The 14,230-nt window shown below is 35.3% G+C and overlaps 1 protein-coding gene across 4 annotated transcripts in view; it reads right to left on the bottom strand.

The window, feature by feature from the left end:
• The window catches only part of Cdkal1 (CDK5 regulatory subunit associated protein 1 like 1), a 596,983-nt gene that overhangs the window by 217,338 nt on the left and 365,415 nt on the right, over window positions 1-14,230 (bottom strand). For all 4 annotated transcript variants that reach the window (XM_063259948.1, XM_063259947.1, XM_063259950.1 and 1 more), the window contains exon 9: window positions 3,830-3,996. In XM_063259948.1, the coding sequence (XP_063116018.1) occupies window positions 3,830-3,996 (167 nt within the window). The remainder of the gene's footprint in view (window positions 1-3,829; window positions 3,997-14,230) is intronic.

Below are 14,230 nucleotides of genomic sequence, written 5' to 3'. Positions count from 1 at the left end.
ATACAGTGCATACATAACACAGGCAACATAGGAAGCATCACAGGGTAGTCAAGGGATAAAAGACTGGTTATATAATGAAAAAGTGTCTTAAGGACCCAAATGTCATGCATAAAACTTGTCTGGTCTGCAAGCAGTGGAGAAGAACTAGCCTACTTGAAGTAAAATACTTTTAACCTATTGTTCTATTGCTTCTACTATCATATGCAAATCTAATACAGTATTACATAAGCTCATAGCTGTGTTTCTTCATTTTCAAGGTGTTTCTACTGTATTTATATTTGCAATATCTCTGTCAGCTGTATAAAATAAATTCTGCATTCTAATAGGTAATGATAAGCCAAAAACAGGGATTGTAGATGTCCCAAAAGACACTATTACTTGTCTGCTTGTTACTGATAAAGAGTTCTTCCTTTAACTAAGGACACATTATTCAGTATCAAATACAAATGTTAAACTCTTGATAAAACCTTTAAAGTACATTCTGTGCTTAGTGTAATATGCATCTTCTATTCCCATGGTGATTTAATAAAATGTATTTTCATCTGATACATTTTTTCACACACTTAAATAGTACAATAGAAATGCTGGCATTCTCCTTTAAATAATTTTCCTCTAAACTCTTTGAAATTAAAAAAAAAAAAATCTGGTGAAAGCATTTAAAAAATCTCAAGCGTCAGAAGGATGTGAAGTGAGGAGAATGGAGGAGGAGGAAAACAGTCCGGTGAAGTGTTCCGTAATTACAGTCTGCCGTGTGAAGCAGCTCCCAGAACACAAGAAGGCTGAGTCCCACTGATACGGTTCTCAAGAATCCTCACCCTGATGGTATTAACCCATCAAAACGGCTGTTTCAAGAGTGGGCTCCTTTTAGCCCTACAGTTTAAAAGAAATCACCACCTTCGCCCCCTGGTGTTATTTTTTCCTATTTTCATTTCTGGTTCCCCTCCTTTTTTTCTTTTTCTTACTGGGAGCTCTCTCCACCACTCTTTAGATGAGTGAAGTAATTTCTGTAGAGTGGCCTAAGCCCCGTGGGAGGACAATGAAGAAGGACAATGTATTGCTGGACACGGGACTGCGGGTCACCAGGTTTAGACTGAGGCCCTCTGGACACTGGGAGCCCTCTGGATCCCGGGTAGACTCTCTGTGAGGTAGGAGGCTGCCAGCTCCAGGTTCTGCCATTTAGAATAGGACGAGAAGAATCACTAAAGTGTGAAGGCCGTGGCAAAGTGGTGACAGGTTAAATGCTCTTACTTCCAACTACCTCCAACTATCTCCAACTACCATGCATTTGTGTTTGTTTTCTCTGCTCTGTCTTTGGGGATGGCTTTTTCTCCCCATGTGATACAACAGCCTACACTGCTCCTTGCTTATAAAATGCAGGCTATGGCTCTCACTTACTTAATCATCTTTCCTTAAGGAGAGGGTATTAAGATTTCAAAGCTTATAGCTATACCGTGGGGCTACAATTTAGTTTATGGAAATGGCTTTTCCTTTATTTACTTTTTTTTTTTTTTTTTTTTAAATTTTATTTAAGGAGAAAAGAAAAAAAAGCAGAGAAAGGGTACAAGTTATACAGATTTGCAGAAAAAAAATGAACAGTAGGAAATCACTAGTTAATGGATTACATACTGTCATCTTAGAAATAATTGTTCAAGTCACAAAATTAAAGCTTGTAAAGTGGACATTCCATCAGTGATACTGCAAACAGTTCTGTTCAATGATCCAATAAAACTCTGTGATATCATATTCTATCTTATACACTTAAATATGCATGCACACTTTTTTTTTTTTTAATACTAGGAATCAACCTCAGGACCTTGTGCTTGCCAGGCAGACACGGTGCCACTGAGCTACGTCCGTGGCCCCCTTCATTCTGAGCACTACTGGGTGGGGTAGAGCAAGAGATAGATATGACAGTGCCTTTTCACAAGATGATGATGATGGAGGAAGAAAGGCCAACACTTAATATGTTAAAGCAAAGATTTAAAACACAATATAATACTAGGAACCTGCTAGCACATTCTGAACTCCGAACTAAACATCTGGTGTTTTCCAGGTAAAGTGTAATGTTATATTTCACATGTCCTGTTGATTCTTACAAGTTCTCTTGGAACATCTACTGGAAGGTCAACGATTCTGTCTGTAACTCCTTTGGGTGGGGAAAACTAGGATTGCTATGAACACAACGTTGCAGTCTATTAAAAAATGGAATTTATTCTAAGAAGTACTTGGTCAGCCACCTTTAAGCCAATATGTGATTCTTGTATCTATCTTTGTGCTTGCTCTGTATCTGAACTTCACTGATTTTAGCTGCTATGATCCTTAGGTCCTTGATCAGAATTTTTGTTAAAAAAAATAACTTCACATGTTCTCATAAACTGCATAACTGAAGGGCCCATTTCCCTTCCTATCACATGCATACCCTGTGCACTGCTGGCTGTTGTAATATGGATGCTTCCTATTTCCTGCAAATACAGCAAAGATTGCCACAGTTCTCAGTGTATTTGATTTTCACAGAGAATCACATGCTTCTTCAAGTGTTGAGTCAAAGTGTTAAGTAAAGTTGACATGCCTACAACTTATTTTTAAGTAGCAAATCATAATTATCCCACACTATCTAAAGTACCACAGTTAACAAAAATATATGTCCTTGCTAGAAAGATCTAGCTAGGAAAATGTGATTAACAAACTTGAAGCTGCTAAATTTCTTAATTATTTTAACTGACAATCAAATTATTATCAACCCTGTTTAAAGAACTTCTAAAATACGTTGTTGAAATTAAGGTGGCAATTTAACAGAAAGCTTAAATATATTTCCAAAATCAAAATGACAGAAATAACTATTCAAATGTTTATAGATTTTCATTTGTATGTATGCAGCAAATTTCAGCCACTAAACTCATTTCTACCTTTCTAAAATGTTATTTTTCTGTACAAACATAGCACTAAGAACCTACCTGAGTTAAAGCACAAGTAATACGTTCTCATACTCTACATATGACTTCTTTTTGGGGGTGTACCGGGATTGAACTCATGACCTCATGCTTACCATACATATTACTTTCTAACGGCACCTTGATTTAGAGCACAAAACTATAAATCTAAAGTAACTATTTCTTAGGTAATAAGAATCATGGATTAAGTGCTTTTTCATTCAAATGGGTACTGTCTCATCCATCTTCTTGGCTGATATTTATTGTGGGATTTGTCATCAGGTGCCAGTGACTTGGATACATACACATTTTTCCTAGTTTGACATTTAACTATTTAAGGATAAAAACCTGACCCAAGGATATAAAATGAATTGGGACTGGAGGCTTTCCTCTGCCTTGGCTCCCATGGTCAGAGGTGAATCAAGTGTCCCCTGATCTCACATGGGCACTCAGCATCTCCAGACACAACAATGGAGTGCACAGCATCCTCAAACATAAGGCACAGTCTCCCGGCTAATAAGCTAAAGTAGTTTGCAGAACAGAATACTGACTGTTGGGTACAAAATTAATGCAGTACATTACCAGTTCTGAACCAGACCAAGGATCAAAATGGAGAAACTGAGTCAAATGTTTGCAAACTGAGGGACTACAAAGAAACAACAAAGAATCACAACAAGTAGCAGTACTGAAAGATTTAAGCAACATTAATTAATGATGAGCAGGCAAAGACAAACTTGTACTAGGCTGAAAAAGGGGACTAAAAGTTATTTACTCTTGGTAATGTGGGACACCACACAAGTGTGCAAGTGGCTCTAAGTGAAGCCGTGTGGTGATTCTCAGGCTGCCCAATCTGTGCTGGTAGTGTCTGTGTCGGCATATAAATGGGGTGGTGTCCTTACCTCCAGATGCTCTAAGATATAGGGTGGATTTGTCATGCCAAGCCTCAGCATTGCTCCCTCGGGAATCACTTCTACCAGTTTCCACAGGAGCGTGGGGAGACTCGTGCCAATATCTCTGCCATAGGCCCCTGTGTCTTCACTGGTCAACCATATCTCACAAACACCCTCTGTGAATCAAAGGAGATAATTAACAAATCTGTCGCAAAGCTGTTTCCTCCATCATACAGCTGCTCACTCTTTTTAATGCAGTATTTCTCAACACTATTATGCAGGCAGGCTGGCTATTCAACTGCACAGAAAAAGCAGCTTATCCCACGGTGGCAGTGGGTTATTAAGTTCATTTGATGAACACCAGAGACTTCCAACAATGCTGTAAATTATCAGTGTGTCCTGTGAAGTGATTAACATTCACAGACAATCAGTTCAACTGTGCTTCCCTCACAGCACTTTGATCAAGGCTAGAGCTCAGTCCCACCTCTGAGAATATCTATTCTAACAAATACCACAAGCCCTGGAACTGAATCGGTCATTCTGCAGAATAGCAGTGAACTCACTGATCAGTGTGTCACCAACCCAAGGAAAAATGTCAAGTACAGTTAGGGATTAACTCACAAATTGTTAATAATAAGAAATTCATTTTACCCATCGTAGCTATTATAATCTTTCTTTATTTAATTAAAAACAGTGCTCATTTTATTGCTACACTCAAATATATCAGTCACCGTATAAATTTAGTTGGAAACCCTATTAATTGACATCTTGCATCGTATTTTCCATCAAATAGGAAACGCATTTATATTATTAGTAGAATCTTGACTTCAAATATGATAGCTTGAAATAACATCTTTTCAAAAATTAAGAGAAAATACTTTTTGATCACCTAGTGCTTTTTAAATAAATAAAACACAGTAAGCAGGAGACATCTGGGTTTTTCTGACCCCATATTCAATGAAAGGCTTAGCCTACTTTGAAAGGCCAAATGATGTGCAGTCCTAAAACAAACAATGAAATGAACCTGTGAAATTTGTTCATGCTCAGTGATCTGTTGCTTCTGGAGAACTTCAACACACAACACAGGCACATAAACTAAGACTTCAGCCCAAATCAAAGTATGTTTCTAGAAAGTGCTTTGAAATTACAATTTTAAATTGTCTTGAGTTGACAGAAGATTTTCAAAAATACATTTAAATTTTCCTTGCCAAGAGAGAGACACCAAATAAAACATGGCTTTTATGTAACAGTGGACTTAAAATTTACACAATAAAAAAAGCAAAAAAAAATTTCTTTTTACTCTCCTTAATGTGTTCCACAATTAGATCTCTAGTCACTATTCTTTTCTATAGAAGATATATTTATCTTATCAAAAAGTAACCCAATCTATAAAAGAGCATTTTCATTTTTCCCTGCCTTTCTTATCTGAGTCACACAACTCTCACTCATACCCATGCAACAAGAAAAATGCAGACAGAAGTTTAGTTTACCCAAATTAAAAGGTCCCTGACATAGCAATGAGATCAGATTTTAAAAAAAGACTAGTAAAAAAGTTGAAATTTTTTTTTAGTGTTTAAGTCAGCAGGGTTATAAGTACATGAGTTTTCTTAGTTGAAATTATATGCATAGGTTCCAGAAACAATAAACATTTGCTTAGTTTTTATCATTTAATAAAAAGCTTTATCCGCCACAAAAATAGTCTGGCATGTCTATGGACTATCTAGGTCTTACCATTTTATAAACATTCTCAGTGCATTGAACAAATTTTCCTATTTAAAAATGGATTACAATTGATGGTGTCATCTTCATTTTAATAATACAGACCATCAGACACTGGACTCATAGAACCTTTATTTTAAAAAAATTATCACAAAATCCACTCCAGGAAAAAAGATGGCTAAGTAACAACATAAACAGATTTTAAAACATTCTGAAAGGGGTTATAAAAACAGGACATTATCCATGATTTTCCAGTTACTGGCATTTCAGCAACACAATATGAATATTTTTAAATGAACAGAATAATTTTAATTTATAATTTTTCCATCCAAATGGTTCCATGTTATGCCTTATGTAGAGAAAGCAAGTTCCTGGAACAGTGCCTTGCTGCTGCTAGATGAATATAAAAGGGGAAAATCACTCTGAATAGGAATGGAAATAACATCCATGCAGAAAACAGCAGTCTGCTCTTAAAACTGCAAAGGTGGGGACCAATAGCCCCCTGGTGGGCTGAAGCTTCAAATTAAATCTCATAAAGAGGAAGCAGCTGTAACACTAAATCAGCAGCAACGGGAATAACAGTCTTTATGTCTCTAAGATCAAGGCTGTTAAAATTCTCTATGTAGCAACCTGGTTTAAAACACAATGAAAAGTGAAAGGCTGTGCAAAATATGGAACCCCTGGCCTAGAGAATCGCACTTTGCCTTTCAGTCTAAAACTACGTCAAAATAGATCCTGCAGTTAACTGACTTGGGAAAGCTGAGATTTTCGTAAGATTATAATGAGCATTAATTCTAATGAGAGTTGATCCTTCAATCATAAGATACAAGAATTATTTCACACTAAAGGTAAAGTCAAATGTGGAATCCTCACATGTGACATCCTTTCTCCTGGGAAGTCTCGTGATGCCTCACGTTGCAGGTGGCTCCTGTCAGGAGACACTTCCACCAAATTCACCAGGGAACCTGATGGCTGCAGGACCCACTAATGGACACATAGTGGGACACAAGCATGTCTAAATCTGCACACTTAATTGGATTCTGATGGACAGAAGTGCTTGGCTAAACAGCTTCACTCCTTCAGAATTTCAGTTAAGCTACAATGCTTCGCATATTCATGCTTTTATTTGTCCATCAAACCTTCATTAGGCCCTTACCTACATGTGCCCTGCAGCTCTTTCGGTTCATGTTATTGATGAATTCATTATTAAACTTCTGTTACTTAAGTTTGGCCATCACTAAGGTGCTGGCAAGGGGCCGCTGACAGACACAAAGAGAACTTCCTGAACATCCCTATTGGTGGAGGAGAATGGCCTTGAAGAACACAGAAATGAAGCAGCAGCCAGGCTGGCCTCGAGTAGATACACCATTTCCAATAAGAGAGCCCCAGTCTGCACAGTAACATGGACTCTGGACTTGCGATTAATACACGCCAGAAAAGTAAGCATCATGAAAATTAAAAAGTGAAGGAGCAAAAACTAAGCGAAAGTTCAACCAAAAACTTCCTACATAAATAAATGCAAAAGAAAAGAAAGGAAAGTGGTGGGTAGAAAAGTAGAAGACAAAAATCAGCTTTCTTTTCCAAGAAAAATTTTATTTTCCTAAAATTGCTCATATACCCTAATGTTGGTTCATCTTCTCAAAACTGTCCAGTCTACCTGACTTCTGTAACATGGCAGGTTCATCAAATCATCCACCACCTTTCAATTTGTTAATTTGAGTAAAAAAAAGCAAATATTGCAAAGGAATGAAATACACTGTACAGGAGAAAGTCCTGTAACATTTGTAGTTATGAGAATTCATTATCATCAAGCAATTACAGATCAACCTATCCCTGAATAGACAGTAAACTCAACAGCTGGATTTTCTGTTCCAGAGTAATCTGAGATGACAGAAGATGGAAAATAGAAGACATAAAAAATTAATAATAAAAATGATAATATACTCAATAAAATATTCTCACAATAAAGAAAATTGTTTGAAATATCAAACTTTGCCAAAACTTGATTTTTTAAAAGATTATGACTCATTATATGATTTTTTCAAGGTCTGAACTTCATTGTAACATTAAAATATGGGTAAAGATTGATTTTATCTAGTTAGGGAAGTAATATTTTTCTACTAGCTCTTGTTTTAATATTAAAGAAAATTTCTACCATAATGTGTTGCTTTGTTTCATTATGAAATGTTTTCTAAAAAATAAAGAGTACAAAAATATTTTTTAAAAACCTGTAAACAATTATTAAGGGGCTCACAAATCAAAGGGCAATAGATAGCAATAAAACCTATAATTAAACTTGAAAAAAAAATCCCATCACCCCATGTGTATTCTTTCTTCCCTTTGGTGTTTGTTCTCCACTCCTATCATCTCTCCTTTCTTTCCTCTTCTCAATTCTATGCCTGACTTTGCCTCCCACCATTCTATTCCAGCCTTCATTCTTTAAATAAGGAATGTAAATTAAACATACAAAATTAGGTATATTTATTCAATGATCATCATTCAATGGTCTGCTTTTACTTCCTGTAGCTATAAGGATTATAGTACATATTAATTAAGTTTTCTGGCTCTTTTTTCTATAAATTAATCTTAGTTTAGAAACAAATATGATCTGGTTAAGTAAAAGGTCATGAAAGTTTCTCCACTGGGAATATTTTGAAGTACTAACATACAAAGTCATGTAGCCTAGTCATTTAATGGCAAATCACATGACTGATATTATCCTCTTTGCTCATTTCTAGTCCTACTATTAGGAATGCAAAATTTTTATGATTTTCTTTTACAAAAAAAGGGACTTAAGTTTATTAAAGACAGCATCATAACCAGACCAACTAGTACTATTGTTTACATAATTGGTATATCTCAATAAAAACTCAACCACAAGCTGTTTTATAACTCAATTATTAATTAATTCTCCAATTTCAGGTATAATCTACCTTACCAAACTGTTTAAAATATTATTCCTGACTAAATGCTTTTCCTCCTTTCCTGCTCACCCTCCCATCCTCAGCATTCTTGCCCCCCCCCCCCCGCACTGTCTCCCTCCCCCACCCACGGGTGCTGTAGATCAAACACAAGACCTTGCACACATGAGGCAAGCACTCTACCCTGAGCTCTGCTCGTAAGCCTTCTGTTTATTTTGAATAATGTTAAATTTACAGAAAAGTTTCAAGAATAATGTAATGAAAAACTATACCTCCGTCAACTACATTAATGAGTAATTCTGTACCATATTTGTGAGCCCCCTCTCTCTCCACAGCCACTAATGCATGTATATTTTTTTTCTGAACCTCTTGACAGTGAGATGCAGACATTCCAGGTCTTTACTTCTAAATATGTCATACAATTACTACTCTTTGCAAAGCTAATGTTGGACAAAACTTTTGTTTTAGTCAGAATGAATTCCTTGGGCAGCTCATACAGTTCAGGTCTCTACCCATCAAGCAAATGCTGACTCCTCTACCAAAATGTCTCCTTACTGTTCTCTGTATAATAAATACTCTCTACAAAAAATTTTTTTCTTGACCACCCAGACTAACTCAAATTCCACTTTCCTGGTCTCTTAACCATTTTGTACATAATTCTGTAACACAGTATGTTATAATCATTGGTTAAATTGCTTGCTTTGATAAAAAATTGCTCGCTTGAAGACAATAAAAGTATTTCCCATGCAGAAGTAAAAAATCTTGCAATAACCTCAGGACCTTTTACAGTGCCTAGCACAAAATAAATTTTGGCTCCATTAATCAATATATTTAATTAAATTGCTTTCATTAAAAGGGATTTGTATAATCAACTAAGTTTATTTCAGCTAACACAACTGAAAAGCACTTCCTCCTACATATATAGACACATAAGAATACATATACATGCATATCTGTATACAAACAACACTAACAAGAGTAGAGGAGGTTCTGTGCTATGCAATGAAAAAATACAAAAATGAATATTCTCTGGACACCATGAAAACGCAGCTTCAATGGTAAAAAGTTGGTTGCACAGACCTCTAAGTTCAACAAAAGATTTTAGTGTTGTTTAAGCTTTGCTGCTATCTTACAAGGACAGTTAGACAGTACAGCAACTAAATCTGAACTACCATCTTACTGACAGTTAAGGTTTTTCTTTTTACTTAGAGCTAATTTCAGCTAGGTCAGTGACCCATAAAACAATTTTAAAACCTTTTTTATTATCTTACTAACAAGAACTAAGCAGGACATGGTATTTTGAGATATACTGATATCTGTGATTATACCGATCACTGGAAAAAATGTTGGTATAAATTGATAATGTTATTGCTAAACAAAAGCAACTTGTTTATTTCCTTTGAAAGGTCACAGTCTGAAAGAGTACTTTTTCCATTCTTTTACCAGAATTTAGAAATAGTAGCAAGCTAAAAACAAACTAAACACCCTAAAAGGATGATGCATGTTCCAAAAATAGTGCAGCTGACTTTGCAGGCTCCCAAATCTTTAAGAGTGCTCCTGGAGCAGACTGAGGTATCTTTTTAATACTGCAGTGCGTTACATTCTTGATATGGGGTCATTTTAAGTACTCCCAGCAAGATCACAGACAGAAATGTCTAGAAGGAGCCTGTTGAGTTTCAGCTGGATGTGAGGAGACATTTTGTCTCTAAGAATCACAACAGACTGACTCCGAGCAGTGTAAACATCATGGTACAGAAACAGCAGGGAGAGGAGAGAAGCAAACAGCCTGCAGTGTGGTGCCCTGTCCTCCAAAAAGCATTGGAAGATCATGGTAGTAGACAGAAATTTAATTAAATCTCAAGACTGAAAGAATGACAGAATAGTTTAGAGGGTTAAAAAAAAAAAAGACAGGAAGTTCTTTTTATTTCTTCAGGCTGTTGAACTTAAGTAGGAAATGAATAACCAGTAGAACTTCCATTTTTAAAGAAAAGAATATTTTTCTGAATAATGCCCGCTGGTCCTAAAATTTCAGTGACGTGCACACCAAAGGTACAGTCAAACAGAACCTGAAATTCTTTAGTTATAACCAGGGAAATCTGACAGAATATAAACCTTTTACATTAACATTTCAAGTATTTAAGCATTAAATATATTTTCTGTTATATTCTTACATGTATGGTAGGGAGGTACATCAGGTGCATGGTTGAGGTGTCCTAACACAAACAGAGTGTTGTGCATCCACTCACTCCTTCTAAATATTCTCAAAAAACCAAACGGACAAACAAGACTAATACTGAATCCTCAACAAAAAAAAAGTCAGATATGGTCAAATTTTATCACAAAACAAAAGACAGAGAGGTGGTTGCTAACAAGTTATGCAGCAACTATGGTGCCACTGGAAACACAAAGTACTGGTCAGTGGTTTTATTTTACCCAGTTCTAAACATGTCAGCATAAATAGTCTTATAGTTCACACACACACACAGCAAGCATAAAATACAATGGAAAATCTTCTTAGAGGATTAGGACTAGAATTGATAAATGATTGATCATGACAAAGCAAAACAGTATTTATCTAGCCAAAGAACTATGTAAAACCATGCTGCTGGAGATGAATGAACAGACAGATGAAACATCACAAAAACCTCCTAAAAAAACAAAAACAAACAAACAAACAAACAAACAAAAAACCAGGAAGACCAGCAACATACTCTACGAAAGAAGACAGGAAAACAAAACACACGTGCTAACAGTGTGAACGATGCTTCTGTATGGAACATGTTCTCATGTGTGAAAACTACCTTAGGTGTAATAAGTTATAAGCATTATTTTAGTGATAGAATTTTATTTGTATTCTCACTGTAGTTCACACAGGAATTTATTTGCTTTTTTTTAGATTTAGTAAACAGTTGATGTAGAACGTGTTGATGTTTTTTCTAAACACTCATTACATATTTGACATTTTATTTTATTGACATTTTTTTTTTCCTGCTAAGTGCACATTGTGTAATATAATAGGAAGTTTTTACCAAAGAGGAAGACAAGAGTGGGGACAAGTGTGGCCTGCCAAACAGGAAAGGAAAGCTAAGCACACATACACAGTCAGTGTGAGCGAGACCTGTGAAGATTGTCTTAGGTGAGATAATTGAAACAAAGATCATTTCGGTGGTAGAGTTTTATTTGTATTGTCATTGCAGTTCACAGAGGAATCTATTTCTGCTGTTACTTTACAATTTCAGTACATATACTCTGAAGCAAGCACTCTGCTGTTACTTTTTTCGATCTTGCAGGCAGTTTATATGTTGAGATTGTTGACTTTTATTCTACACACTCATTACATATTAAAATGTAGTAATGTATTAAATATCAATATTTCATTTTCCTGTGATGTACACATTGTTTAATAAAACTCAAACTTAAAATTAATAATTCATCAACAGATATACTCTTAAAATATAAGTGTGGGCACTCTACACGCCCATAATGTCTTTTTCTAAAAATTTACTTTAATATCCCTAGTATTTAACCTAGCTATCAGATTATTTGCTACTAGAGGGGACTGTCTGATTTTTAGTATAAAGTGTTGACAGTAGCTACATTAATGACAGCACAAAACTTTAATCAGAAATATTTGGGGCCAGCTACAGTGGCACACATCTATCATTCCAGGTACTAGGGAAGCTGAGGAGGAAGGTTGCAAGTTTGAGGTCAGCCTGGGAAAATTAGTAAGATTTTGTTTCAAAATACAAATGAATAAATGAATGAATGAATGAATAAATAAATGAATGGGCTGGAGATGTGACTCAGCAGTAGAATAGTTTCTTAGCATGTGGGAAGCCCTGAGGTTCATTTTTAGTATGAGAGAGACAAAGGGATATTGTGAAGACTTCTACTTCTGCACAAGAAAGATTAAAGGTTAGTAGGAATTGCTTTATTACTTTAAACAACTAGAAAAATTGACAAATTATATGAAACAACAATCATCAGAGATATGGAGAGACAGGCACAGGATACAAAATCAACATTAAAAATAATACATATCTTTTCTATATATCCATAATGAATTAGCTGAAAAAGAAATCAGGAAACCAATTCCATTCATGGTAGGTAGCTAAAAAAAAAAATCAACCTAACCGAGGAAATGAACAACCTCTACAGTGAAAATTATTGCACAGTGAAGAAGAAACTAAAGATACTAGATAATGGCATGGATTGACAGACTTAATATTCTTCAAATGCCCATATTACCAAAAAGATCTACATAGTGAATGTAATTCCCATCCAATTACCAATGGCAGTCTGTACAGAATTTTTTGAAAAAATCAAAATTTTTATGGAAAAATAAGAAGACCTAGAGTAGCCATAACAATGTTAAACAAAACAGTAAGGCTAGAGGCATCACAAAATCTGATTTCCAATAATACTGCAAAGCTACAGTAAGAAAAACAGTATGTCGTAGGACAACAGAGATACAGAGACCAAGGGAAGAGAACAGAGGATGCAGAGAAGCAGACTCACACAATTGTGGTCAACAGACTCAAAATGAAGAAACCTAAATAAATAGGTAAATAAATCTTTAAAAAATACAGACTGGAGAAAAGATAGTCTCTGAAAGAAATAGTGCTGGGGGAAAACTGGATATCCTTACATAAAGAACTGAATGAATAGATTCTTATCTCTCAGTCCCTACTATAAATTCAGCCTGAATTTGAAAAAAAATGGATCAAATCCCTGTTTCTTACATAATACCTGAAACACTGAAACTGCTAAGAAAAGACACAGGGGAAATACATAAAGCCTCTGACAAAGACTTCCTAAGACTATAATAGCATAGGAAATAAAAATCACAAAAGAAGACTACATCAGATTAAAAAGTTATTGTATAGCAAGGGAAACAACTACATGAATAAAGAGACAGCCTACAGAACAGAACAAAATCTTTGCTAGCTATTATTACAGGGATTGATATCTAGAATGTGTAAAGATGTCAAAAAAAAAAACCTTAAAAAATTATACAATCTACTCAACAAATCAGCAACTAAATTAAACACTTACTGAAGGAGTACAGGTGGCCTATAAATATATGAAAAAATGTTCAATACCTTTAGCCAATAGAGAAATTAAATTAAATTAAAATTACACTAAAATTCTATCTCATTCTTATCTGAATGGCTATGATGAGGAACAGAAACAACAATAAACAAAGGTGTGGATGACAGGTGGTAGGTAACATTGCTAGTGGAATATTAATTGATACAGTCCCATGAAAATCAGTATGGCAATACCTCAAAAAACTAAACATAGACTAACATGTGACCTCACCATACCATTCCTTGGTATTTATCCAAAAGAATTTTAATTAACATGAATACTCATGTTTATTGTGGTACACTTCACATTAGGCAAGATAGGGAGGCAGCCCAAGTGCCTGCTGACAGATGACTGAATAAAGAAAATGTGGCAAATACATCCAACAAAGTATTATTCAGCTGTGAAAATGAACTTGTCATTTGTAGTAAAAAAGATGAACTGGAGATCATCATGGTAAAATAAGCCAGACTCAGAAAACAAAAAATCATCATTTCCTCTAACATGTGCAATCTTACAAAATTGAAAACAGGCTATTATTAGATAAGAAGAGAAGGGAGGATGGGGTGGGCAGGCATAGCACAGAGATGTCAAACTGTATTATATGCCTGTATGAAAACATATTGAAACCAAATATTTTGTAGAATTTATACATACACATATATAAAATATATATAAGATG

This window comes from Cavia porcellus, unplaced genomic scaffold (genome assembly GCF_034190915.1).
Source record: "Cavia porcellus strain 051 isolate PalLab524CR breed Dunkin Hartley unplaced genomic scaffold, mCavPor4.1 scaffold_13, whole genome shotgun sequence".
Taxonomy (NCBI): domain Eukaryota; kingdom Metazoa; phylum Chordata; class Mammalia; order Rodentia; family Caviidae; genus Cavia; species Cavia porcellus.
The sequence above is the reverse complement of the archived record's forward strand: the minus strand, read 5'-3'. Positions and strand labels throughout refer to the sequence as shown.